Below are 26,429 nucleotides of genomic sequence, written 5' to 3'. Positions count from 1 at the left end.
ATAGGAAATCAGGCAGCCGCCCAGATATTATAAACAATTACCGCTAATTACCAGGCCTGCCAGTTCCCCATTGTCTGCTCACAATCCCACCGGGAACTGAGAAGCAGACAATGATGACGTTGGAGGAAACTTTCAATTTCAGGCTGCAGAGGGCCTCCCTCTGCCTGGGAGGCTGCGCTCCTTCCGTGCCTGGAATCCGTGAGACCCCCACCATTTCTCAGGCTTTTGGAGCCCAGACACTCCTTACAAAATGGAGGCTGGCCCCCTAGATGGCTGGGAGGGTAGGATGGAAAAGAGACCCAGGGGCATGGAGGAAAGGCCACGTCACCAGTGTGAAAGAGGTCAGGGGTCCCCAACCCCAGGGGCCTCCCCCAGGGGTACTGGTCCCTGGCCTCTTAGGAACCAGGCTGCAGAGCAGGTGAGCGGTGGGCGAGCGAGCGTTACCGCCTGAGCTCTGCCTCCTGTCAGATCAGTGACGACATTAGATTCTCATAGGAGCATGAACCCTGCTGTGAACTGTGCATGAGAGGGATCTAGGTTGCGAGCTCCTTGTGAGAATCTAACTAATGCCTGATGATCTCAGGTGGAGCAGTTTCATCCCAAAACCATCCCCCACTCCCTGCCCCAGTCCATGGAAAAATTGTCTTCCACAAAACTGGTCCCTGATGCTAAAAAGGTTAGGGACCCCTGGTCTAGACCACAGCCTCTGTGCTGTTAATTAAGGGTCTTTGGTTTTGCAAGAATAGTGGGTACATCTTTCAGTCCCCAGACACTTACGTGACTTTATTTTTTCATACTTTCTGTCTATAAAAAAACCATTGTTGCATAATTGTTAAGATAATAGACTTGGAAGCCTCACTCTCTGGGTTCAGATACCACTCAGCTTCTGTCTTGGTTTGGCTTCTTCCAGAGCAGACCCTGATTCAAAGATTCAAGTGGAAATTGGTTATTTGGCAGGCCATCCTAGGAAACCCCAGTGTGGGAGCTGCAAGGAATGGGATGGGAAGGGAGGGGAGCTAATAACGGATGCGTCATCAAGCCTGCTACCAGTAAGGGCAGCTGGAGCTCAGGCCCACTGGGGAGCCTTGGGAGGCTGGGTGAATATTCACCTGCATTATCCCCCCTGCAGACTCCCAGTTTGTCACTGGGTGGGGGCCGCTTCTGAGGCATGAACCCTCAGGTGCTTCCAGCCTGCCGTGTGCCACAGGCTGAATTTGCTTCCCCAGCAAAATTCAGAATTCTCACAGCCAGAAAATAAGCCCTCAGACCTAGTGGCAGGTGTGAGAGCAGGTAGCCTTGGAGTATAGAGGTGAGTGCTGAGGGATAGGGTGGGGCCATGCAGTACCTGTGTCATTTGGGTAGGTTTCTTAACTCTCCAGCTCATCTATAAAATGGGCCCAGTAATAGTATTGACCTCATGGGGTTGTTGTGAGGCTGAAATGAATGAATAAGTATAGAGCACTTTGACATTTGTGGCATTTAATGAGCACTGGGAGTTCGCTGTTGCTAATCTCTTTATCAAGTTCTGCTGTGTCCTCTGTTTGCTGAAAACCTAGACCCACTTGGTTCAGGATTTTCCCAAATGTTATGCCTGTGTCCTGGGGAAGTTTATGTGGAGAGAATCCATGTAAATTTCTAGAATAGGCCCAGGGTAACTATCAAAGTATTTAATAAGAAGCACAAGTCACAGCTACTGATCACACTATTTTGTATTGCCGCCCACATCCCCCCCGCCCACATTAATTCTCTACTTATTTATTCCTAAGATTTCTATCATTTACCACCTTCTAACATACTGTAATGTTTATGATATTAATTGTGTGTAATATGTCACTAGAATCTAAGCACCTGAAGGGCAGAAATCACTGTTCACTAACATATTCCAAGTGTCCAGAATAGTGCCTGGACACAATAGAGTGCATAGTATGTGCTCAGTAAACATTTGTTGGTTGAATGAATGGATCAAATGGACGCCGGCCATAACACCTGGTGTACCAGCTGAATGTCAGTGAGGGCTCGTGTCCAGTAGCATTGGCTGCTATTATTGTGGTGCTCAGACACTGGGGACAGAGTATGTGGTCCGCAATCATCATCCATCATCCTGGTGTCTCCTGGAACGTGATCTTACTGTCTGCTCCTTGGTCATTGTTTCCCAGGTCTCAGCTACTTCTCTTTGCCCAGACCACCAGGCCTTTATGGATCTGCCCTTCTCTCCAGTGCACCTGGATCATATGTTCCTCTCTAGGGTACGGAGGGATGTACAGAGAGCCTCAGAGATCTCCCAGATGGTTACTTGACAAGAAGCCCAAGCAGCCATTTCTGTAAAGTGTTCTGCCCTTTTCTTAGCTCCACCCAATAAGAAGAGTAGGTGCAAGTCTCCTCTGCTTTCAGATCCCCCCAGCCTATCTGGAGTTTTCTGTCATCCCCCAGCACTCACCAGCTGCAGACTACAGACAGTCCTCAAGGATCCTGCAGCATCTCAGCTCTGTTTCCTCCTTGCCTGACTTCCTCTGCTCTCCCAGGCTGAGGGTTTGTCTGTTTCGGGGCAGGATAGCTTAGTTTTGTACCTATTCTTTCAAGTCTGTTTCTTAGATTTGGAACTGAAAAGTCAAGAGCCCAAGTCTCTTGCTCTCTACCTCCTGCTGGGTCATTCCTTCTCTGAGGCAGCCGACATAGGACACCCTGGCTACTGTCTGAATGGGGAAAGCAGGCCAGGGGTAGTAGGAAATCAGGAAAAGGAAAAGCACTCAGGCTGAATATTCTGCCATTAACTCTGCAGATAACTTAAATAAAAACAGAACACTGGGGGACCTCAAATGGTTCAGGGAAGAATCGGGCAGCCAAGACTGGGTAGCTAGTAGAGTTTATGGGTTTTGCCTGAGGGCAGGCCATTTATGTGGCTCAGTTCTTGTGACTTTTAGTCTCCAGGATTCTCTTTTTTATTTCCCAGAGAGAGGTTTTGATTGGCCTGGCTTGGGTTAAGGCTCTAACTCTGTATGCCTCAGCTCTGGCCAGGGAATAGGGTCACCCTTTTGCTGGGCAAATGTGTTTCTTATTTAAATGATGGTGATAAAGATCAAAAGCCAACCTCTTGGGCTAGGCGTGGTGGCTCACCCCTGTAATCCCAGCACTTTGGGAGGTCGAGATGGGTGGATCACATGAGGCCAGGGGTTGGAGACCAGCCTGGCCAATGTGATGAAACTCTGTCTCTACTAAAAACACAAAAATTGGCCGGGCGTGGTGGTACACGTCTGTATTCCCAGCTACTTGGGAGGCTGAGGCATGAGAATTGCTTAAACCCAGGAGTTTGAAGCTGCAATGAGCCAAGACCATGCCACTGTACTCCAGACTGGGCAACAGAGGGAGACTCTGTCTCAAAAAAAAAAACAAAAACCAGAACAACAACAAAAAAAACCTCCTGTGGTTGTGGTGAGGATCAGATGAGAAAATGGGTTGCAAGTGCTTTGGTCCTCAGGATAACAGGGGCACATCAGGCATGGTACTTAGTGCCTCATTGCACTTAATACAACAGACCTAGGAGATGGGAACATTATTATTCCCATTTCACAGATGGGAAAGAGATACTTAGAGAAGTGAAGGGAGTGGGGAGAACTTACTAAAGCTGTCTTAGGCAAAATAATAAAATTATCTTTGTTGTTGCTGTTGATATTGACTTAATGTAACCAAAAGATGAAGTAGCTTGCTTCAGGCAGAGCTTGATCCAGGAGCTCACACAATGCTGTCATTTTGATGGTTTCATTCTCGGGATCCAGATGGTAGCTACATAGCACCAGAAGCTCCAGTCCTGCATCTCAGGCTCAAGTCTGGTGGGAAAGAGAGCGTCTCACTCCCCATAGTTCAAACAAAGCTTCCAGGCCTGATTCTTGTTGGCTGAACTGAGCTACATGCCTGTCTCTGAGCTGATCACTGGCCGAGGGGAAGGGATGCCCTGATTGGCCAGGCTGAGCTGGAGGCCCAGTCTCAGGAGCTGTTCCCTCCACCCCACTGTGATCATGTGCCATGGGGAGGGGGTTCCGTAAAGAAAATTTGAGATCTTGTTACCAGAGGAAGGGGAAGTGGATATTAGGTAGCCAAGCAGCCGCAAGAAATGCACCCCTCAGAGTCTAGAGCCGTTTGCAGTGCAGCTCACACTTTCACGTGCAAGGGCATCATCTGGGGCTCGCATTAAAATTCAGATTCTGATTCAGCAGCTGGGGGTGGAGTGGGCTGCAGTTCTATGTATCTAATTAGTTCCCAGGTGATGCTGATGCTGCTGGTCTCTGAACCACACTTTGAGTATCAAGGCACTAAACCACATGAGCCAGATACTGGGTAAACCTTATCTCCATCCCAAGAGGGAAGTTTCAGCATATCCATTTCATGGAGGTTGACTGCTTGAGTCCAGAGTTGTTGGTAAACCACTGGGAATGTGTGCTTTGTCTCACCTTTTCCTCTTGCAGCCTTAACTATGGAGGAGTTTGCCTGGCGTCGGACGCCCAGTTCAGTGACTTCCTGGGAAGCATGGGGCCGGCACAGTTTGTGGGCCGCCAGACCCTGGCCACCACACCCATGGGTGAGTGCCCCAAGGCTGGTTTCAAATGGACTAGGGGAGGTGGGTGTCACACCAGAAGCTCAGCGTCTCTCCCTCCTTCCCCTTTGCCTGTTGATCCATCCTCTGCGCATGCCGCCTAGAGCCCAGGGCACACTCTCAAGCCCTCAGCAGAGCCTAGGCACTTGGTGGGAGTTGGTTCTGGTCTTATTCTGGGCTGGGAGCAGGGGAAGGGGGTTTCAGCCCTAAGTAAAGGAGAAGAGCTGAGTCCCAGCTTGAGCTTCTGAACCATTTCCCAGTCTCATCTCTTGGTGCCTCTTCCAGGGGATGTGGAGATCGGTCTGCAGGAGCGGAACGGTCAGCTGGAGGTGGACATTATCCAGGCTCGGGGACTGACAGCCAAGCCAGGCTCCAAGACACTGCCAGGTCTGGGGCCTACCTTCCCCTGCAAGGTGGGGGTGGAGGTCAGGGAGGACATCCTGATGGGTACTGAGGGCCTTGAAGAGAGAAAATTGGGCCCAACTGTGGGGACCCCCTGTCGCAACTCTGATGTCTTATGTGGAACTGGTAGTTTAGGGTTTGTTTGAAGAGCCAGTTGAGATTGTCTGTTGACCTTGTTCCTCTCCTCCACTGGACTGAGCTCCTGGAAGGCAGGGACCATCTTTCCAGCTTATCATTATACCCCAGTGCCTAGCAGGGTTCTTGGCATGCAGTAGGTGCTCAGGCTTGGTGAGTGAGTGGGTCAGCAGATAGATGCATAAGCCAGGGAGGGGGTGGGCACATTATGGACTGAGAGAGGAAACAGGTGAGCACAGAGTGAGCAAAGGAAGGGTGGAGACAGTGAGGACCACCAGAGGAGGTGGGGCAGGCTGCACCCAAGCCCAGCTGTACCTGCTGCCCCCAAATGCCCACCCCCCATGTGTCCTGGTGCGTCCTCCCCAGACCCCATGGGGGCACACCTATCTCCAGCAGAGGGTGGGCAGCCTCCCTCTGTTGCACCCTTTGCCCACCATTTGAGGGCCAAACTAGAACTCACCCGTGCTGGCCTCTGTCCCCAGCGGCCTACATCAAGGCCTACCTGCTAGAGAATGGCATCTGCATTGCCAAGAAGAAGACCAAAGTCGCTCGCAAGTCACTGGACCCACTGTATAACCAGGTGCTGCTGTTTCCTGAGAGTCCCCAGGGCAAAGTCCTCCAGGTGAGGGGCATTGACGCGCTCACGTGTGTGTGTGCATGAGCACACATGCACAGTACCAGAATGAGAGGAGGGCACCCCTGGCGGGGGGTGTCTCTGGAGGGCCTCGCCTGGAGGAAATAGGTGAGGCCCTCAGTTCACTGTGGCTGAACTGAGCTCCACAACTTACTGCACAACTTTGAACAAGTTCCCTTCTGACCCTCAGTTCCTTCATCTGTAAAGCGGGGACCCTAATAGTACCTACCTGATAACATTCTGGTGCCAGTGGAATGTGTGCTGTGTGCAGGAAAAGTATTTGCAGTTTTGCCTACAGCAAGTGTTCTACCCATTACCATCATCACCGTCACCATTACCATCAACAGTGTCTGGAGGCCAGGGGCTTGGTATGGTGCCCAGTGATAAGAAAGGCCTGTTGAGGAATTGCAGTTTTAAGGAGGTAGAAATCACAGGACTGAGATGGATTGGGCATGGGGCGACCCAGGTTCTGCTTCTGGGCCTGTGAGTGGCACTGGCAGGATTTGAACCACTGTGTCTCTTGCCCCACAGGTGATCGTGTGGGGGAACTACGGGCGGATGGAGCGGAAGCAGTTCATGGGTGTGGCTCGCGTGCTGCTGGAGGAGCTGGACTTGACCACCCTGGCCGTGGGCTGGTACAAGCTCTTCCCCACCTCCTCCATGGTGGACCCAGCCACAGGCCCCCTGCTCCGGCAGGCATCCCAGTTGTCCCTCGAGAGCACCGTGGGGCCCTGTGGAGAGCGATCTTAGTGCTGGAATGGGGAGGGGCTCCCCAAGATGGCCTGGAGACCACCCAGCCCTGACCTGGGACCCCAGGCCCAGGGGCACATTGAACAGGAGGACGGGGCTCTCCCCCACAGTGGGGAAGCAGAACGGGGAGACCTGCCCCCCTTGGGCCCCTCCTCACCCCTTCTTTGCCTCCTACCCCCTGAGACCTCCCCTCTCCCAACGGGATTGGCTACACTTTTGACTTGGCCGGTTCTTGACCTGGTGGATGTGGCTGCAGTCCAGAGAAAGGAAAGATTGAGGTGGCAGAGCAGACCACTCTCCCTTCCCAAACTCTGTCCAACTTCTCCCCCTTTTTGCCTCCTCGGAAGCTCGCTGCCCAGAGCCATGTCCAGAACCCAGCCGGCCATCTCCATGGTGCCAATTACCAGCAAGTGTCTTTCCTGCGGCACCGGGTTCAGGCAGCTACTCCTGCCCCAGAGATGAAGGGGCAGCTTTGCAAGGATCCGGAGCCAGCTCCCAGGGGCCCAGAGCCCCCCACTTGAAGAGGAGCTTGAGCTTCCCTCTGCCTGCCCGTGGAAGGAGCTTTGCCGCAGCCTGTCCGAGTCCATCCGTCCGTCCCCTCCTGCCTGCCCCTCTTCTGGTGGCTCTAGGAATTGGGGTTCAGCAGGGACCAAAGGAAAGGAGGAGGTGCCGGGGGCCTGGCACAGACCCCTAGGTGCCTCGCTCCATGGGATTGCAACAAGCTAGTTTAGGAACCGCTGGCGGACTAGAAAGAATGTTGTCGTCTGTGTTCTGGTGGAGGAGCTGTGGAACCTGAGTTTCCAGAACCCCAACCCTATAGAGCATTTGGGGGTGCTGTATTGGAGGGGGAGGCTAAGGAAAGTTGGGATTGGGACTGGTGGTGCCAAGATAAGGGTTTCTCAAATTGGAGAACCCCTCCTTGTTGCATGAGGTCAATGGTCATCTAGTCTACCCCCCCTGCCTCCAGGCCAGGGGGCTGGGGAGGCAAATAGAGCCCCCCTATTTTAGTCTTTTTAAAAAAAACATCCTACACTAAGGGCAGAACCCACTGCCCCGGCCTCAATTACCTTGGCTGAAGGAAAGATGGCGGGAGGAGAGAAAAGTGAAGAGGCGTGAGTGTAAGAACTGGGAGATTCCTTTTCCAGCAGGCCTGGGTAGCTGCCTTCCCAGCCCAGCCCTCCCTGGGGCCTGCGGGAGCCCTTTTGCATGCAAGGGAGGATGGAGGCTGGCCCCTCTTTATAGAAGCACATTTCTGCCACCTCCCCTGGGAGGCACCCAGAAGCCTGCCACTCTTTACCTAGTCCCTGCTGTGTAGGGCGTAGTCCAGGTTAGCTAGGTAGAGTTAGTGCTCCAAGCCCTGGGGCCTGTTCTTAGCTCATGCGTAGTCCTTACAGAGTCCCAGGACCGGGGGTGGAGAGGAGCCTCAAGTACATTCCAGGAGACCACTGTCTCCTCGCTGGCCTGGGCCTAGATGGGGCAGCCTGGCTCACAGGAGGCCAGCCCCTCCTCCGCCCCCTTCCTTCCCTTGTCCCCCGTAGGGTTATAGCTGGAGCTGCCTGTTATACTCGGCTGTTCTGATTTATTATTCTTGGTACTGACTTTCTTTATGAGGGACTCCTAAGGGTTGCAGGACCTTGGCAGAGGGGGCCTGGTCTCCATTAGAGGGTGTTGTTTTCCCCTGAGGACACCCAGGCTGCCTTTGGTCCCACCCTGTTCCTCGTCCCGGTCCCGGTCCCAGTCCCACCAGGCAACTCCTTCCACCCGGAAATTCTTCCCTTCCCTTAGCCTGTGGAAGCCCTGGGTATTCTTTAAAGTTCTGGTCAATGTATATCACCTCCACGGAGCTGCTTACCCTGCACTGGGAAGGGGAGATGGAGACGCCCCCTTTACCCAGGAGGTCTTCAGAGCTTCCTGGGACCGCGGTGGGTGGAATCCCAAGGCTGGGGGCAGAAGGAGCAGGGCTCTGGAGGGATTCGCATTCAAGGCACAGAATTGCCCCCTTGCCTGTTTGTTTTTCTAACCAGTGTGATTTCTCTGCTGTTCGTTTATTACTTACCATTGGAATATTTTGAGCCAGGAGAGCGCCTTCTCTCTCCAGCCATCACCGCTGTGGTTGTTCAGGGGTAGCTTTTCAAAAACAGGGCAGAGCCTGGCTGTCCCAACCAGAGGGAGCAGGGGCTTGGCCCTGACAGCCTGAGCCCTTCCCCTGGTGTCTGCACAGCCTTTATAAAGAGAGAGAGAGCTCCGAAGCAATAACAACACCTGGGGGTGGTCAGTGAGGGCCCCCTCAATGATTTTCTTGTTTGTTCTGTGAAATCCCGCTCACCTCCTGGAGGGGTGGAGCAGCTGGGGGCTGGAGCCCTGTTTCTTTGTGTCATCGTGAGCATGTGCCCCTTCCCAGGGGCTGTGACCATTGGGTGTGGGAACTACGGTCTGTCCTCACCAAGGGATGGGGGTTTGGGGAGGGGAGTGACATTTTCATCATTAGCTTCGGAGAAGCTTCAAGCCCATCCTGTCCCCGCTACTGCCTGGCCCCTTGCTGACTCAGGCTGCACTGTTTGAAGAGGAGCAGAGAGGCTGGCACTAGGGGCCACTGGGGGGCTGGGGTCTCCAGGGGGTGACTATTTTCAATCTCTGGGCCAAGATCACATGCAGGATACCATGGGAAGGAGCCATCTCCACTCTCCTTCTCCAGAACCCCCTTTGCATAGCAAAGGGGAAGGGCCTGTGGGACCATTAGTCCATTTCCATTTTACAGACAAGGAAATCAAGACCCAGCTTGGGGGAAAAGCCACCCCTGGAGTCACCTGTGTGTTCAGTGGCACCCCCAGCCTGGGTCCCCTCCTCCCAATAGAGGCTGAGCCGGAGCCAGGGCAGTATGAGGTGGGGCTGCCACTGCCCATACCTCCTCCTCCCTTCTTTCTTTGAAGCCTAATGGCCCCCAAAAGATGGGCAGGACAAGCTGTAGCCCATCTGAGAGGTTGGGAAAATGAGGCCCAGAAACAGGAAGTGACTCACACAAGACCCCTCAGCAAGGGCGCAAAGAGGGAAGAACTAGGGGCTCCATTGTTCTTCAGGTGACAGGAGACCGTTGCTCCAGTGCATGTCTGCTGGGACAAGGATTCCTGGCCTCGAAGCCCTGGGCTGCACAGCCCTACTGGGCTCCACCTCTATAAACCAGTGACTTCTCTGGGCCTGGGTCTGGGGGAGAGGGTTGCCAGGGAGACTCAGCTCTCCTGGGGGGCTGGCCCAGCTGACTGAGGGTACACAGGATTGGGTCTAGACCTTGATGCCTGGGTGGAGGGCCCTTGTAAGGGGCCATAGCCTCTTCAGGACCAACTGGAGGGAGAGTTAGGAAACACCAGCTCCTGCCTGGGGCAGTGAGGGAATGGGAGCAGCTGTGGGCGCCTCATTTCAGGCAAGTCCTCCCCAAACCTTCAGATGCAGTGAGACCTGGCCTTCCTGTTGTGCTTTTCAGACTTTGTTTTCAGAATGCTTTTACCTCTAGTGTGCCCTTCGGCCCTCACAAGAGCCCCTGGGGAGTAGATGGTGGCCTGTGCCATCATCCCCATTTCAAAGTGGGGAGCTGAGGTCCTGGGAGGGGAAAGTGCTCGCCTGAGGTCCCACTGTGTTAGTGGGTGGGCAGGACTGGAACTCGGTTCTCCAACAACCCAGAGCTCACTCTTTTACACCCAGAGGTGGAGCAGGTGGCTTAGGGGGTGGTTATGTACTTCACAAGCCAATTCCCTTCAGCCAGGAGCTCCTGGGTGCATTTCCGTGTCAGAAACAGTACCGAGTCCCACCCCCTCTGGAGGCACAGCTGTTGCATCAGGCAAGGTCACCTGCGTTTATTTATTGAGCAGCAGCGCTGTCAGGCCCAGGGACCGAGCCCCTCTCCCTGTTCCCCTATGGTGTCTCCGAGGCCCTCTGGGAGGGCCCCACATCTGGAGCAGCACCTCAGAGTGGACAGAAAGCATTAGCGTCCACGAGCTCACCCGACGCCGAGCCTGTGAGGTGGGCTGATGGTGCCCGTCTAACCCAGCGCTTCAGGGAGGTCAGAATGGAGCCGAACCCCGGGCTGTGGGCATCACCTCTGGAGCCCTTTCACTTTATGACTGCTTCCTGGACAGGTGGTGGGAAGGCAGGAGCCCGGGTCCTTAGGCTGGGGGCCTCTTTCCATCCACCCACCTTTCCCTCATTCCCTCTCTTGGAGCAGGAGCCGCCCAGGCCTTTAGGGAGGGAGGGTTTCTGGGGCCCTTGGGTTGGAGTGGGGTCGCGTTGCATTGTGTTCATGACCATGTAGCTCATGTTGAAATTAAAGTTTTTGGCTTTTCTAACCTGGCTCGTTCATGCTTTGTGTTGAGACAGCCCTATCTGGGAAGCCAGGGGAAGTGGCTGAGTGCCACGGGGTGCCAGGATGCCACACCTCGGGCTTTGTCTCTGCCCCCTTATGGTGCAGGGACCTGTTCCAGAAAGTCCTGCCAGAGATGCGTAAGAGGGAGCAGGGTTCTGGATGAACCCAGTCATTCTACAGATGTGGAAACTGAGGCCCTGGGAGAGGATGCGATTCTCCAAGGTCATATTGCTGGTGATTGACAGGACCCGGAAGAGAGCTCGTCCCATGGCATTCTGCTGTGTCCAAGTGGCCCCAGTGACATGGTGGGTGGGTGACAGCAAGGCCTCCCTCATCCTGAAGTGGGGCTGGCCAGGGACAAAGAGCATCAGCCGTCTGGGGGAAAGAGGCCATCATTCACACATGGGCTGATTCCACTCTATACACTGGGCAGAGAATGAGATCGTTTAGCGCAGAGATTGACCCACTTGTCCACACTGGACTGTACACGGTCCCATTTGGTCCACCTTTGTTCCCCATGCTTCTCGTAGTGTGAGCATCTGACCTCACTAATTGCAGCGAAGATTCCAGTGTTGAAAGTTGCACATTTCAACCGTTACTCAGAAAACCAGCCTCTTCCCAACAGAAAAGTTGCTCTGGAGGGTCGGCTCTGAGGTGGACCTGTGCAGGGCCTCTCCTAAGTGCTGATGTGGCCACGCCCTCATACAATTTGGACTACAAGGAATTTGCTCCTGCAGGGTGACCCTGGAGCCTGGTTTGTGCTTATGGTGTGACTGTAATATATTTTTGGAAAGGAGGGAGGGGACTTAGCCACAGACAGTAATGAGAAACTGCTCGTGGCAGAAGACCGCCTAACGGCCCGTCATCCGTCTCCAATCCCTGGGAAGGGTGCCCTGATAGCTGAAGCCAGACCCTCCCATTCCAGATTCGACCCTGGCCTGGGTGGGGTTGTCAGATGGACTTCCGCCGGGCCCCAAGCCTGGCCCGGGGGTGCCTGCCCGCCACGCACGATCCCCGGGCTCGAGGGGGGCGAGAAGCCCAGGTTGTCGCGGGGGCACCTCTCCAGCTTGTGCACGTGGCAGGAGACAGAGGCGGAGCCCACGGAGCGGGCCGGGCGGCGGGGCAGCCAGAGGCCACGGCTCTCGGGCGCCCCCGGGCGGCGCGGGCTGGGGGGGCGGGCAGCGCGCTCGGGCCAGTCGGCGCTGGCAGCGAGGAAGCGCAGGACCACCGGGTTGAGGAAGGCGCCAGTGACCGTGAGCCCCAGGAGGATGTAGAGGAAGCTGAAGGCCACGTAGGGGAGCTTCCTCTGCAGCGCCTCGCCGCTCTGCAGTGCCACGAAGTCGCCGAAGCCGATGGTGGTGAGGGTGATGAAGCAATAGTAGTAGGCGTGGAAGAAGGTCTAGCCCTCGAAGTGCGCGAAGGCGACGGCCCCGAGGGCCAGGGTGGCGGCACACGCCAGCAGCCCGGCCACCACCAGGTTCTCCGTGGACATGCACGTCCGCCGCAGGCCCAGGCAGCGCTTGGCCGCCAACAGGAGGCGCCGCACCACCGCGTTCAGCCGTTCGCCCAGGCTCTGGAAAGTGACCAGCGTCAGCGGGATGCCCAGGAGCGCGTAGAACATGCAGAAGAAGACCTTGCCGGAGTCCGTACCCGGCGCGGTGTGGCCGTACCCTATGCAGGGAGAGCGGAGGGGAGAGCTGTGAGCGCCCAGCTCCAGCTGACAACAGTCCCGCCCGCAGCCTGCCTGCCCTGCGTGTCCCTCCCCGTCCCCGGGGCTGGAAGGGCATCTCCAAATACTAGTCCTAACTAGGTAATTCATCACCCCAAACTGCAGACAACCCAAGTGTCCCTCGACTGGGGAATGGATAAACAACCTGTGGGGCATCCAAACACTGCAATTTTTTTCAGCAACTGAATGAACTCCTGTAACTTGCGGCAACCAAGGATGGATCTCAAATGTCTAAGTTGAGTAGAGGAAGACGAGCTCGAAAGCCTACAGACCGCATGGTTCCCTATAAATGACATTCTGGAAATGACAAAACTGTGGCGACAGAGAACAGATCTGTGGTTGGTTGCCAGTAGCTGGGATTGGGGGCAGACTTAACTACAGAAGGCATGGCAGAATTTTGGGGGTTGATGGCAATGTTCCGTCTTGACCGTGGCTGCAGTTACATGGCAGGTATTCATCTGTCAGGAGTGTACACAGGAAAATGGCGAGTTCTACTGTATGTAAATTATGGCTTGATGCAAAAAAAGCAAAACTTTCCCCACTTTCCAGCTACACCCCGAGCTGCTTCCCCAGTCAGCATGTCCTCTCCACATGCCTTTTCTCCTGGCTACCTCCCCCTCCACTGCTCAGCCTGCCCGCACTGAACACCTTTTGGTTCTGATTGTCTGGCGTGGCGATTCTTACTGGGTCCCTTCAACTACTATAGGGAATCTAAACACGACTGGGCAATCTTGAGTCCTGGAACACCGTGCCATTGCAGGGGAATGAATGGGTATCTCATTGTGTGTCTTTTCCTGGAAAGAGGAGCAGTTGCTTTCATGGTATTCTCAAAGGAGCCTGTACCCCAGGAAGAGTCAGGAGGCCAAGAAGAATGTGCCTCCTCTAACAGATTGGCCCTACCTGCCAAAAAGTAAAAAATACAAATCCTTTGACCAAGGTAGTTCCACAGTTAGGAAGTTAGCCCTTCAATATACACACATGAGCAAAAATATGTGTGCACTTGGGTCGTCACTGCAGCATTGTTGGTCATAGCGAAAATGAGAAACAATGTAAGTGTCCATCCAAAGGGGCCTGGTTAAATAAATTATAGTGCCATCCAAACCATGGGATACTACACAGTAGCAGTTCTCAATCGAGAGTGGTTTTGCCTTTGAGGGGACACTTGGCAACATCTGGAGACATTCTGGTTGTCACAAATGGGGGTGAGGAGTGGGGATGGCTGTGTGCTACTGGCATCTAGAGAGTAGAGGCCAGGGACACTGCTAAACACCTTGCAATGCACAGGACAGTCCCCACAGCCCCAAATGTCAGTAGTTCCAAGGCTGAGAAACCCTACAAACAAGATGACGCAGCTCTTTAGAGACTGACATAAAAACATCAACATGTATTCTGTAAGTGAAAAAAGTAAGAGACAAAACTGTGTGTATAATGTCTATACAATGTGTGTGTGTTTTAAAGGAATATATAGGCAGAGAATATATCTAGAAGGACACACAAGAAACTGGCAACTGTATTTGAGCCAGGAAGAGGAATTTATGAGCTGAGAGACAGGGTGGGAGGGAGAATTCCTTTTCATTCCATACCCTTTTGTGCCCTGTGAAGTGTGTACTGTGTGCATATATAACTTACTCAGAATATCAGCACTACATACATTTAAAGGCCTGTGGCTCCGCTTCCACATTTCTGTTGCATAGCCCTATCACTTTGCCTCTCTGTTATTTTTGGGAGAAAGGGGGTCTGCTCCTCACTAGACTTTGAGCTCTTTGAGGGCAGGGATGATGGTGGTGTAGTCTCCATCACCGAGGTCCTGCACAGAGCCTTAGACTAGAAGCTCAATGAAAGTTTATTGAATCAAACCAAGCTGAAGGGGGTGCTGGTGAGAAACAGAAGAGTCTCTTTAGGAATAAAAGGCTTCCAGCTGTTTGGGACTGTGCCAGGTTTTGGCAGAGAGTGAAATGAATAATGATAATAACTAATAATGACAGTAACTAACCCATGTATGTACTCTGCATGGATTATCAGATTTAACCCTCCCAATGACTATATACATGTTGTTATTCCCATTTTATAGATAAGAAAACTAGGTTCAGAGGGACAAAACTGCCCAAAGGCCACAGGCCTGAGCTATTAACCAGCACCCTCCACAGGCCTGAGCTATTAACCAGCACCCTCCACGGGCCTGAGCTATTAACCAGCACCCTCCACGGGCCTGAGCTATTAACCAGCACCCTCCACGGGCCTGAGCTATTAACCAGCACCCTCCATTGCTTCAGTGCCTCTCTCCCATCCAAGCAAAGCCCAAGTTCCTGGGGCCTGGCACCTGGCTCTCTGCAAGGCTGGCTTAAGCGGACTAGACCACAGAGGGTGGGGGTGCCCCCAAGTGGCCAGAAAAGGCAAAATTCCTCCTGTTTCCACTTGAGTCTCTTACATCAGCCTCCCAGATGTACCTCAGAGGTAAAGAACCAGGGTAAGAGGCCAAAACCACATGGCAAGCCTCCAAAGAATGTAGATAAAGGCAGAGAGAACAAGTTGATGGCATCCCAGACCAGTGGGCACAGTAACCAGGAGGGTCTCAGGTGTACCAAGATAGGAAGCAGGGGTGTCCATGTGGACAGGAGGGGGCAAAAGAGTTGAATAAGAGCTGGAGCCACGTTGGCAAATAATGAATTATTACAAATGAATAGTGCCTACTTGGTTTCAGGCACTGTGCCAAGCATGTTACATGCTTGACCTCACTGAAACCTGGCAGTCACCCAGTGAGGTAGGAACAATTGCATTTTGCCTTTGGGGAAACCAGGGCTTGGACAGGTGGAATCAATTGCCAGAGAAGGTAGGTGGCAATAGAGATGAGAACAGAACTCCAGTCTCTGTGATTCCAGAACTCATACTTTTAACTCCACTACAAAAACCACAGCTCATATTCACTTGCAAGAGCGTTATGGGGAAACTTTCTCCAAGGCACTGGCTTTCGGACTGGTGATCCAAGCCCCAGGGGGGTGCCGGGACGTTCACAGCTGGAGCCTGGGGAGTGGCCGGCACCAAGCCTGGAGCCCTGCAGAGCCCACTTCTCTCCTTCCTGTTCCCCCAGGCTTAGGCTCAGCAGGTACCAGCCAGATGGTAGTCATGGCAACAGCTGGTGGTCCAGATGCTCCAAAGGAACTGCTCTGCATCCCCGAGGGCAGAGTCCAGAGCCTGTGGTTATCAGTCATTCCTTTAACAAGTATTTGTTGATCATCTACTGCATGCTAGGCACGGGTCATACAGCAGTCCCTAAGACAGACTGGGTCCCCATTCTCATGGGGTAACAATAACAATTGCAATAATAAAAAAAGATCTTTTCTTTGTAGTGCTCTGTATGTGTCATGTTTTAGCACAGGCCTTGTCTGTGCATAGTCTGTCTCCTGAATAATAACTCTCACCACAACCCTGAGATAAGGCTGATTAGCGACACTATTTTACAGAAGAGAAAACTCTGGCTCAGAGAGGTTGAGCAACTCGTCTAAGGTCACACAGCAAGTGTGAGACAACCAGGCAAGGAAAAGCAACTCCAGCCACTTGGTCTCCCAGCCCCGCTTCATCTATCTCCAAGCCCCTTGGACGTTTTCTGAGCACCCCTGGGTCAGCCTTTTGGCAAACTCGATTTACTGATTCCTCCCGTCCCTGCCTGCGTGGGCTGACAGCTCCATTCAGCAGAGGGGGGCAAAGGAGACGAGGGAGACAAGGGAGGCGAAGGAGACGAGGGAGGCGAAGGAGATGAGGGAGGCTCGGTGAGCCGAAATGACCCGTCCAAAGTAGCTCAGCTGGGCGGGGGCAGAGGTGGGACCGAAACCCAGAGGCGCCCCGGGACGGCTGGGGCTGGAGCGGGCGCGGAGGGAGGCTCCGGGCGGCTCACCGATGGTAGTGATGACGGTGATGGCGAAGTAGAAGGAGCCGGGGAACTTCCACTGGCGGCCGGCGCGGTGGGGCTCAGCCTGGCGCGCCAGGCGCTCCAGCTCGCGGTAGTCCTCGGCCAAGAAGCCGAACTTCCTCCGGAGAGCGCCCCGCTTCTGGACCAGCAGTCGCTGGCGGCCGCTTTCCGCCTCGGACTCGAGCGCGTCGAAGACAGCAGCGCTCACTAGCAGGTAACACAGGGTGCACAGGATCAGCCCGGCGGCGCGCACGCTCGGCCCCTGCATGGCGCCCCGGCCCGGGTACCCGCCGCGGTCCCAACCTGCCCCGTGTGCCCGAACCGCGCGCTCCGCCCCCTCCAACCCCGGCCCCACGCGGCAGGGTTGTGACGGGCGAGGCGGGGCGACTGCCGGGAACCTGGAGGCTGGGATCGCCACGGGTGGGGGCCGGAAGAGCCGCTCCCCTGTCCGCCTCCCACTCGCCTGCCCGGGGTTCATGTGTCTCTCAATAGTGAGATCTGAAGCAAAGGCCCAAACCCCGGACCTGCAGAAGTCCTGTTCCCGCCACTAACTCATGTTGTGACCTCGTGCCAGTCTTCCTTCCTTCCTTCCCTTTCTCCCTCCCTCCCCTCCCCCCCTTCCTTTCATTCCTTCCTTCCTCCCTTCCTCCCTCCCTCCCTCCTTTCCTTCCTTCCTTCCTCCCTTCCTTTCATTCCTTTCTCCATCCCTCCCTCCCTTCTTCCCTCCCATCCTTCCTCCCTCCCTCCCTTCCTTCCTTCCTCCCTCCTTCCCTTCCCTTCCTTCCTCCCTTCCTTTCTTCTTCCCTTCCTTCTGTCCTTCCTTCCGCCCTCCCTCCCTCCCTTCCCTCCCTTCCTCCCTTCCTCCCTTCCCTCCCTTCCTCCCTTCCTCCCTTCCTTTCATCTCTTTTTCCCTTCCTTCTCTCCTTCCTCCCTTCCTTTCATTCCTTCTTCCCTTCCTTCTCTCCTTCCTTCCTTCCTTCTTTCATTCAGTCAGTCAATCCTCTGACAAATATTTACCAAGCACCTACTGGTGCAAACAACGTTCCTGTTGTAAGTAAAAGTGATATCCTAGTAAGGAGGGCCAGCTAACAAACAAGAAACTAATTTAAGACAAGAGTGAGAAAGAAGGAAAAGGGATAGTTTCTTGGGGAAGGTGAACCCCACCATCTAAGGTGGTGCTTAAAACAGAACTGAGCATGACTTGGCAGCCAGAATAGCAGAGGAGCCAGTGTCGCTGGAGGCCAGTGAACTGGGGGGCAGATACTTTGGGGGAGCAGAAGGAAGGCAAAGAGGCAACTTCACACAGAGTCTTACAAGCCCTTATGTGGGTTTATTGAAAGCCATGGAAAGGCTGTATTACAAACACAGGCAAACAAACACACACACAAACACACCCGCAACACCACCACAATGATTTGATTCATATTTTTTAAAGAGCCCCTGGCTGTCATGGGGAAAAGGGATGGTGGCTAGGAGTGGAGGCCAGTTCGAAGGCTAGTGTAGTCCAAATGTGAAAAGCTGGAGAGAAATGAGGGGATCCGGGATGCACCGGGGAGGTGGAGTTGGGCGCCCAGCTGGCCACGTTGCCCAGCCTTTCTTGCACTTAGCAGGGTCTATGTGACCAAGCTTTAGCTCATGGAACATGGGCAGAAGTGACATATGCCACTTCCAGGCCTGGCCCATAAAACCCTGCCCTACACGTGCTCCATCTCTTTCCCCCACCAGAAGGCTGAATGCAGAGAACTAAAGTCTTTAGAAGAGAGGGAGCCCACAAGGTGGGAAAAACCTGGGGCTGAATGACAAATTGCAAGGTCGTCCCCCAACCCCCAATCAGGAGCCCCAGTTTTGAGCTTCTGTTGTATTAAGTCGCTGACGTATGTTAAGCCCCTGAGGCCCAGCCTGCCGCCTAGGCCCTCCAGATCCCAGAGGAGGACATACTTCCATATGGAAGCCTCTAGAAAGGAACTCAGTCCTGCCAATCCCTTGATTTGAGCCCAGTGAGACCTGTGTAGCCCTCCACCCTACAGAACTAGAAGATAATAGATTTGCGTTAAGCCACTAAGTTTGTAATAACTTACTGCAGTGGCAACAGGGAACTAATACAGTGGGTGTGAGGATTAAATGAACCAGTAGATGTGGAGCCGGAGAGCTGAGCTTGGCCCTGAGGATTTGTCTAGAAGTGTGAGCCACTGTTACAGATATCACAAGTGAGCAGATGCCCGGGCCTGTAGGGATGTCCAACCCAGTGCCTGTCCAACTCAGTTCCCAGGCAGAATTGGGCCCCAGTACCTGGTAGAGAGGGCCTGGACCCCTTCTTCTCCCGAGAAGCAGGATGAAGCTCAGTGGGCCGGAAGCAGGGTGCTGGTGCCACTACCTCCGCCTGATTTTTAGCAACAGCATCAGTAAGTTTAATATTCCGATTTCTGCTCAGACTTCAGAGGAGCAGAAACCTGGGCTAAAGTCTCAGAGTCGGAGTGAGTGGGGCTCCAAGGACCCACAGCCCAACAAGAGCCCGAAAAGAGTTTGTGGAGACAGTGGGACGTGGGGAATGGCCTGATCTTAGGGGAAGGGCAGGGCTCACTCAGGGGAGAGTTAATGAGGGCATGGTTGTGGACACAGCTGGAGTCAATAAGACCTGAGTTGGAATTCCAGCTCCTCCACTTCCTAGCTGGGTGTATTAGTCTGTTGTCACACCGCCATGAAGAACTACCTGAGACTGGGTAATTTATGAAGGAAAGAGGTTTCATTGACACAGTTCCACATGCCTGAGGAGGCCTCAGGAAACTTACAGTCATGGCAGAGACCAAAGGGAAGCAAGGTATGTCTTACATAGCAGCGGGAGAGAGAGAGAGAGGAGGGGGACTGCCAAACACTTTTAAACCATCAGATCTCGTGAGAACTCACTCAGCATCACGAGAACAGCATGGGAAAACCGCCTCCAAGAATCAATCACTTCCCACCAAGTCCTTCCTTCAACACGCGGGGATTACAATTGGAGATGCAATTTGGGTGGAAACACAGAGCCGAACCATACCACTGGGTGTCCATAAACAGAACACTTGTATTTCCCTGTGCCTTGGTTTTCTCATCTGAGAAACGGGGGTAGTAATGACCCTCACCCCATAGGACCATGTAGAGGATTATAGAAGCTGTTTTGTGTCACTATCCAGGTGCCCCTTAGCCAGTAGCTGCTTCTCCTCCTTTTTCACAACTGTCTGTGTGCAGATGTCGAAAATTCTTTTTCCAGAAGCAGGGGCAGGGCCAAACACTCTGCCTGTGCGAGGCATAATCACAGACATCACTCACAGGACTCCCACCTTACAGCCCAGGACACAGAGGCACTTAACCTGCCAAGAGATACTTAACCTGCCAAGAGCTACTTAACCTGCCAAGTCCTCCCAGCCAGGCCGTGGCTGAGCCAGGATTGAACTCAGGGCTGTCTGGTTCCCCAGGTCATGATCCTTGTCAGGCCAGATGCTGCTGGCTTTATCCCCCTCCCATCGCCTCCCTGGTTCTCACTTGCCTTGTCTCCGGGATGGGGCCGAGGATCCGTGGCTGGCTTTGCTTGCCCACTGTTGTGAGGGCCCCATGATGCGCAGCTGAGAGGCGCTTGGTCGGGTGTGCCCACTGGGGGTGGATGTTACTGGGGCCATGGGGGAGCTGTCTGGCTCCGTCAGGCAGATGACTCTGCCCTGTGCTTGGCATTTTTGGTTCAGTGGCTCTATTTTAAGCCAGAGGAGGTTAGACTTTGTGTATGTGTGTTTCTCAGGTTGGAAAGCTGTCAGCTGAGCAGTCACCAAAAACAGCAACACCCGAGGCACCTCCCCCTTCAGCTTACCTCCCTCTGCCTCCTCCCCTCCTTCCTCCTTTGGAGACCTGAGAGAACCCAGTGATTTTCCTCTGTCCCATCGCCCCAGAGGCACACCCGCGTCCCTCAGCGGGGCCTTGGATTTTCTTCTTTCAGAGCTCCAAGGTTGTCAGCTTTGAGGATGACAAAAGAGGCAATCCCAGTCCCAGGCTGGGTGCTGGGCATGCTTCTAAGCACTTAGGAGTCTAGATCCTTCTGAAGCCTTTGTGAGCCAGGCAAGCCATTCCCATCTCAGGGAGAGGAAACTGATGCTCAGAAGGAGAGAGAGAGACTCACCTAAGGCCACACAGAGTAGGGCAGTGGCAAAGAAGAACATGGGTGTCAGAGTTAGCCAGACCTTGGTTCTGTCTTGGGCAAGTAACTTCACCTCTCTGAGCCTCAGTTTCCTTGTCTGTGACCTGGGGCTAGGAATGTCTGCCTGACAGTGTTCCCATGAGGATTAAATGGAGTGTATGAAGAACTGCTCAGCACAGAGTATGCCCAGCAAATGTTAGTACTGTCCTCCACTCAATTAATTTCTTCTTTGCCCTTTTCCACACTGCCTATTCCCCAGGGCTACTGGGATCTTAAGGGATTGATTTTTAATAGTTAGACTATAGCCCAGTAATTTTCCGGAAAGCCAGAAGACCTGGCACGTTCCCTAATAAGATCTCTCTCTTGTCTCTCTCCTGAAAGAATGGATTATTTTAACCTCAGGGGACAGTAGGTGCCAGCTCCTTAGAGGTGGCCGCTGTGGCTTTTCTGTAGCCTGACTATCATTTAGGGATCTGGGTTACAAGAAATTAAAAGCTGTCTCTTGCTAATTTAAGCAACGTTACTGGTAGGAGTTTGGGGTCTCTCATAATTTTCTGGGCACTGAAAGACAAAACATATGGTTTGGGGGACCCAGAGAGTTGGAATCTTGAGTATCACCAGAAAAACACATAGCCACACCCAGTGGGGGAAACCACTGCTCCCAGGCCGATGAGGATATTCTTTGGGGGACAAATGACAACTGTCTGAACAAGACTCTGTCTCTGACGGGTTTTAGGCAGGGCTGCTCAGAGAAGTCCTAACGTGTTTGTGACCATTTCCTTGGAGCCATTGAGAGTTTGTTCTTCAGCCTCATGAGGATCCATATCTCTGAGTTAATGGAGTTATTAAAACCCTTACTCTGGGCCGGGTATGGTGGCTCATGCCTGTAATCCCAGCACTTTGAGAGGCTGAGGTGGGTAGATCACTTGAACCCAGGAATTCAAGACCAGCTTGGGTCACATGACGAAACCTTGTCTCTACAAAAAATACAAAAAAATTACCTGGCATGGTGGTGCATGCCTGTAGTCCCAGCTACTCAGGAGGCTGAGGTGGGAGCATTGCTTGAGCCTGGGAGGTCGAGGCTTCAGTGAGCTGTGATCATATCACTTGATCCTGGGGAGGTTGGTCCATCAGCCACTGCACTTGAGCCTGGGTGACAGAGTGAGACCCTGCCTCAACAAACAGAAACAAAACAAAAAAACCTTTACTGTGGTTTGTTTTAGATTTGAAAATCTAAGTGATAGGAGTATAGAGGTTTGCTAAACCATTCTCTCTACTTTCATGTATATTTGAGAATTTTCACAATAAAACTTTTTTTTTTTTTTTTTGAAATGGAGTTTTGTTCTTGTTGCCCAGGCTGGAGTGCAATGGCACGATCTCGGCTCACTGTAACCCCGCCTCCTGGATTAAGCGATTCTCCTGCCTCAGCCTCCCGAGTAGCTGGGACTACAGGCACACGCCACCACGCACAGCTAATTTTTTTTGTATTGTGAGTAGAGATGGGGTTTCACCATGTTGGCCAGGCTGATCTCAAACACCTGACTTCAGGTGATCCACCCTCCTTGGCCTCCCAAAGTGCTGGGATTACAGGTGTGAGCCACTGTGCCTGGCCAATAAAACACTTTTTAAAAGAACATTTTCTCTCTGTCCATCCCACCCTATTTTTTCCCCTGCTGTTTATTTGGTCTGAGTGGAAGGTGACTCTGAGAGTTAGAGTAAATAAGAACAGTGATTGAGTAGTTAGTATGATCCAAGCACAAAGCAGGCCTCACTTCATTTAATCCTCAGAACAACAGTAGGCATTGTTAATTCCACCCTATAGATGGGGAAATTGAGGCTCAGAAGGATGCAGAGATTTTTTTCAAAGTCACAGTTCCAAGGAGAGGGGGAACCAGCTGCTGAGCTCTTGCTCTTGACAGCAGCCCTTCCCTGCCAGTGAGGAGCTTAGCATGGCACTGTTACAGGTGGCAGTTGCTGCCATATGGCAATTTGAGCCCAGTTGCTACAGACAGAGGCCTGTCCCTTTTCCTCCTGCCAAGGACCACCCCTCCCTTTCCCAGTCAGCATTATATGTTGGAATCAAGAGCTGTCTGTCTGAATCAACGGGGGCAGGACTTGCATTTCACAAGACATCATGGGCTAGAAAGAGTCAAGGCAAAGAAAGAGCCTGAGACGTGAAGAAATACATGTGCTAATGTTAGTGTAACACAGAGCTTCCCTACCCAATGCCTTAGCCAGTAACCATATTGGCCATTTATAGTTAAATTAATTAAAATTGAATTAAGTTGAAATTTCAAGCCAGGTGCCATGGTGTGAGCCTATTGTCCCAGATACTTGAGAGTCTGAGGCAGGAGGATTGCTTGATTCAAATACAGGCTGTCTGGTTACAGAAACCTGCCCTTAACATTTATTCATAATCTTCGCTTTATATAGGCTAAGGAGGCTTTTGAGGGAAGGAAAGCTGGTATAATGTCCTGAAGAAAGTCCTGCAGGGGCTGGGCACAGTGGCTCATACCTGTAATTCCTCTCAAAGTGCTGGGATTGCAGGCATGAGCCACCGTCCCTGGCCAATTCTGGTTTCTTTAAAGTGGGGCAAGGACCTGCAGACATTTGTATGGCAACTGGAGTGCAGAATCCCTCTAGATTCTTGTGGGTTTTTTTTTTCTAGATGTTTTGTAGTTGTTTCTTCCACACCTAATTTGACAGTATTCTTTTTAGCAACCAGTCTTCATTCAGTTTTCAGAAAAACAAATCTCTTCCTTTTGCACTCATATTTCATCAGTTTATGGAATATCTAATTCAGTTACATTGTTACAATATTAAGTGTGCTTTGTGCAAACTGATTTGGGAACAGACCCAGCAGACTGTTGGCAAGCATGCTCTTCTACGGCCAAGAGCCAAAGGGGACCAGGGGCCTAGGGAATGGCTTACTAGCCATAAGCATTCAGTATGCCTGGGGCAGTAGCGTTGCATTCAGAGAGCATGGAGAGCGCTGGTTAGCCTGGCAAGCTGGTTAAACAGATTCGTAAAGAGGACCTTGTGCACTAACTCTGGAAAAGACTCCATAGTGTGGAATTGACTCTGGAAGACATGTGCCCCACTGGAGACTACATTTCCCAGCATCCTTGGCATCTAGGTGTGACCATGTGACTAGTCTCCACCAATGGAATGTGAGCAGGAGTGGTGAGTGTCACTTCCAGGCAAGGCCTTGAGGAAGTAGGTGAGCTTCTCCATCCCTGTCTGTCTAGATGCAGAGAACCCAAAGCCCTGCAGGATGGCAAAGCTGCAACATGGAAGTCACCTGGATCACCACGTAAAGGAAATCTCTCCAACCAGGAACAAACACCTGCCTTGCAATATTAGGTAAGAGATAAACTGCTATTGTGTTAAGCCACTAGATCTTGGGGGCTGTTCGCTATAGCAACTAGCATTACCCTCTTTAATACACTTCCCATATAAGGCTGTCATGAGGATTAAGTTAAATGACACACATGTAAGAGACTCTTAAATGGGACTTTTCCTATTGTCTCAGATTTACAGCTAAAGCCCCAAAGCCAAGGACGGACAAGAGGTGTCAAATACCCCCATATCATGCCTGCAGGACCTTTTTTTTTTTTTTTTTTGGAGACAGGGGTCTCACTCTGTCACCCACACTGGAGTGCAATGGTGCGATCTTGGCTCTGCAACCTCTGCCTCCTGGGCTCAAGCTATCCTCCCACCTCAGCCCACCAAGTAGCTGGGACTACAGGCACAAGCCACCATGCCTGGCTAATTTTTGTATTGTTTGTAGAGATGGGGTTTCACCATGTTGCCCAGGCTGGTCTCAAACTCCTAAGCTCAAGCAATCCAACCGCCTCAGCCTCCCAAAGTGCTGGAATTACAGGCGTGAGTCACTGTGCCCATCCCCTGCAGGACTTTCTTCAGGACGTGGAAGAGGCCATTGCTAGGCTCTCTCTGGTCCTCCAAAGGCCAGAGCCCACATTCCAGTTCGGGACATGGCTGCTTTCCAAACTAGGATGGGATAATTTTTTAAATCCCTGGGCTGGGAGACAGGAGGCCTGGTTCTCAAATGGACTCTGCCCCAGACTTGCTAAATGACCATAGGAAAAACACTATTCTACATGGACCCCATTGTGGCCCACCTATACATGGCAGAGGAGTAGGCAAGAGAAACACAGAAACACCCTCTAAGTGCTTTGCTGAGGGCCCATTAACCTCAGGAAACAGAGCCCTGAAGATGTTGTGAGTCCTCTTCTCTCAGGGCCACGGAACCTTCCCCCCACCTCCTCTCCCACTGCCAAGCTTGATCCCCAGGGCTCTGAGCCACACATTCCAAGGTAGAGCTTGAGCCACACGAGTCCCCATAACCTGCATTTGCACCCTTCTTTACCTGCACAGTGTGAGTGTTCACCTAGAGCCAGGAAAACAGCACAAGAGGTACCCACCAATGAGGAACGGGTGTCTGGGCTGTTTCCAGACCCCACGGCAACTACATTTCAGAGCTGGGCCTGTGTTCAAGGGACTCAGGCAAGTAGTTGAGATAATGATAATGTTAATGTTTGAAAAGATTGTAGCATAGTGGAATATTCTCCACCTTCCAGCTCCTTCCTAGGGCTTGGTGCATGTGCATATCTCCTTCCGGAATCCTGGTCAATACTAAGGTAAGATGAAAAAACTGTGGGTTTGAGATAAGCAGGAAAAAAGAAGCAAACTCTCTTAGTGGCGGAACTTACTGAAGTTAAGCTTTGAGTCTGTATTGGTCAGGACTCTTGGTTGCAAGTGACAGAATCCCAACTCTGTTAGCGTGGTTAAAGGTTAAGCTGCTGTAACAAAGATGCCCAGCAGTGCAGTGACTTAAAGAAGACAAAAGTTTACTTCTTTTTCAACTGCACTGCCAAGTTGTCAAGGCAGCTATGATCCAGGGGGCCACTCAGAGACCCAGGTTTCTTCATAGTGCACTCCATCATTCCTTAGGACAGTGGTTTCCAGGGTGGTCCTTGGACCGGCAGCTTCAACAGCACCTGGGAACTTGTTAGAAATGTCAATTCTCCAGCCCTATCCTGGGCCTAGCGAACAGGAACTTTAGGTGTGGGGCCCAGCCATCTGTGTCTTTACAGGCCCTCCGAGTGATTCTGCAAGTTTGAGAATCACTGCACTGCCCCAGGATACTATTCCTGTCTGCACAGTGGAAGCTGGGGCACAGAGGGTTGCAGCCAATGGGAAGGGGAAAGAACTCGAAGCAGGCACACAAACTTGTAAGGCTCAGGTCAGGAAGTGGCACATGTCACTTCCCTTCATATTTTATTGGTAAAGATTGAGTCACATGGCCACACCTAGCTGCAAAGGAGACCGGGAAATGTAGTCTAGGCATGTGCTCAGATAGAAGGGAAATCATCTGAGTAGGAGAAAGAGGTAGTGGAAAGCTCTGTGAACTAAGCATTCTGGTCACTGGGACAGTATAAAATTTGAGATCATTTGTTTCATGACTTTGAACCATGACTATCTGTCCCATGGTAAAATTCCTATACTAGAGAAAGAAGGTAGTTTATCCACATTCTTGTCTAACACAGACATTTAACATTTCTTTATTGTGAAATATTTAAGACATTGTGGCAAAGACTGATGGATGTTTGTGATAGCACATGAAATGTAGATAGACTACATTTCCCAGCCTCCCTTGCAGTTAGGTGTGACCATGTGACTGAGTTTTAACCAATGAGACAAAGAGCAGAAGTTCTGTGTGCAACTTCCTGGCTCCGGCTCTCCAT

The 26,429-nt window shown here is 52.3% G+C and overlaps 2 protein-coding genes across 4 annotated transcripts in view; one reads left to right on the top strand and one right to left on the bottom strand.

Annotated features, from left to right (window-relative positions):
- RIMS4 (regulating synaptic membrane exocytosis 4) overlaps positions 1-10,846 on the top strand; it is a 59,476-nt gene extending 48,630 nt beyond the window's left edge. For all 3 annotated transcript variants that reach the window (XM_019017178.4, XM_019017177.4, XM_055373047.2), the window contains exons 3-6: positions 4,461-4,573; positions 4,874-4,975; positions 5,608-5,747; positions 6,291-10,846. In XM_019017178.4, the coding sequence (XP_018872723.2) occupies positions 4,461-4,573; positions 4,874-4,975; positions 5,608-5,747; positions 6,291-6,509 (574 nt within the window). In that variant the 3' untranslated portion in view covers positions 6,510-10,846. The remainder of the gene's footprint in view (positions 1-4,460; positions 4,574-4,873; positions 4,976-5,607; positions 5,748-6,290) is intronic.
- KCNK15 (potassium two pore domain channel subfamily K member 15) lies at positions 9,831-16,841 on the bottom strand. Its single transcript, XM_019017174.4, is given in 3 exon segments — positions 9,831-11,850; positions 11,852-12,534; positions 16,485-16,841. Coding segments are annotated over 3 exon segments (1,002 nt in total). The 5' UTR covers positions 16,768-16,841; the 3' UTR covers positions 9,831-11,814.
- Between the last annotated feature and the right edge of the window lie 9,588 nt (positions 16,842-26,429).

The sequence above is a fragment of the Gorilla gorilla genome, chromosome 21 (assembly GCF_029281585.2).
Source record: "Gorilla gorilla gorilla isolate KB3781 chromosome 21, NHGRI_mGorGor1-v2.1_pri, whole genome shotgun sequence".
Taxonomy (NCBI): Eukaryota; Metazoa; Chordata; class Mammalia; order Primates; family Hominidae; genus Gorilla; species Gorilla gorilla.
Note: the sequence above shows the minus strand (reverse complement) of the source record. Positions and strands in the feature narration are given on the sequence as shown.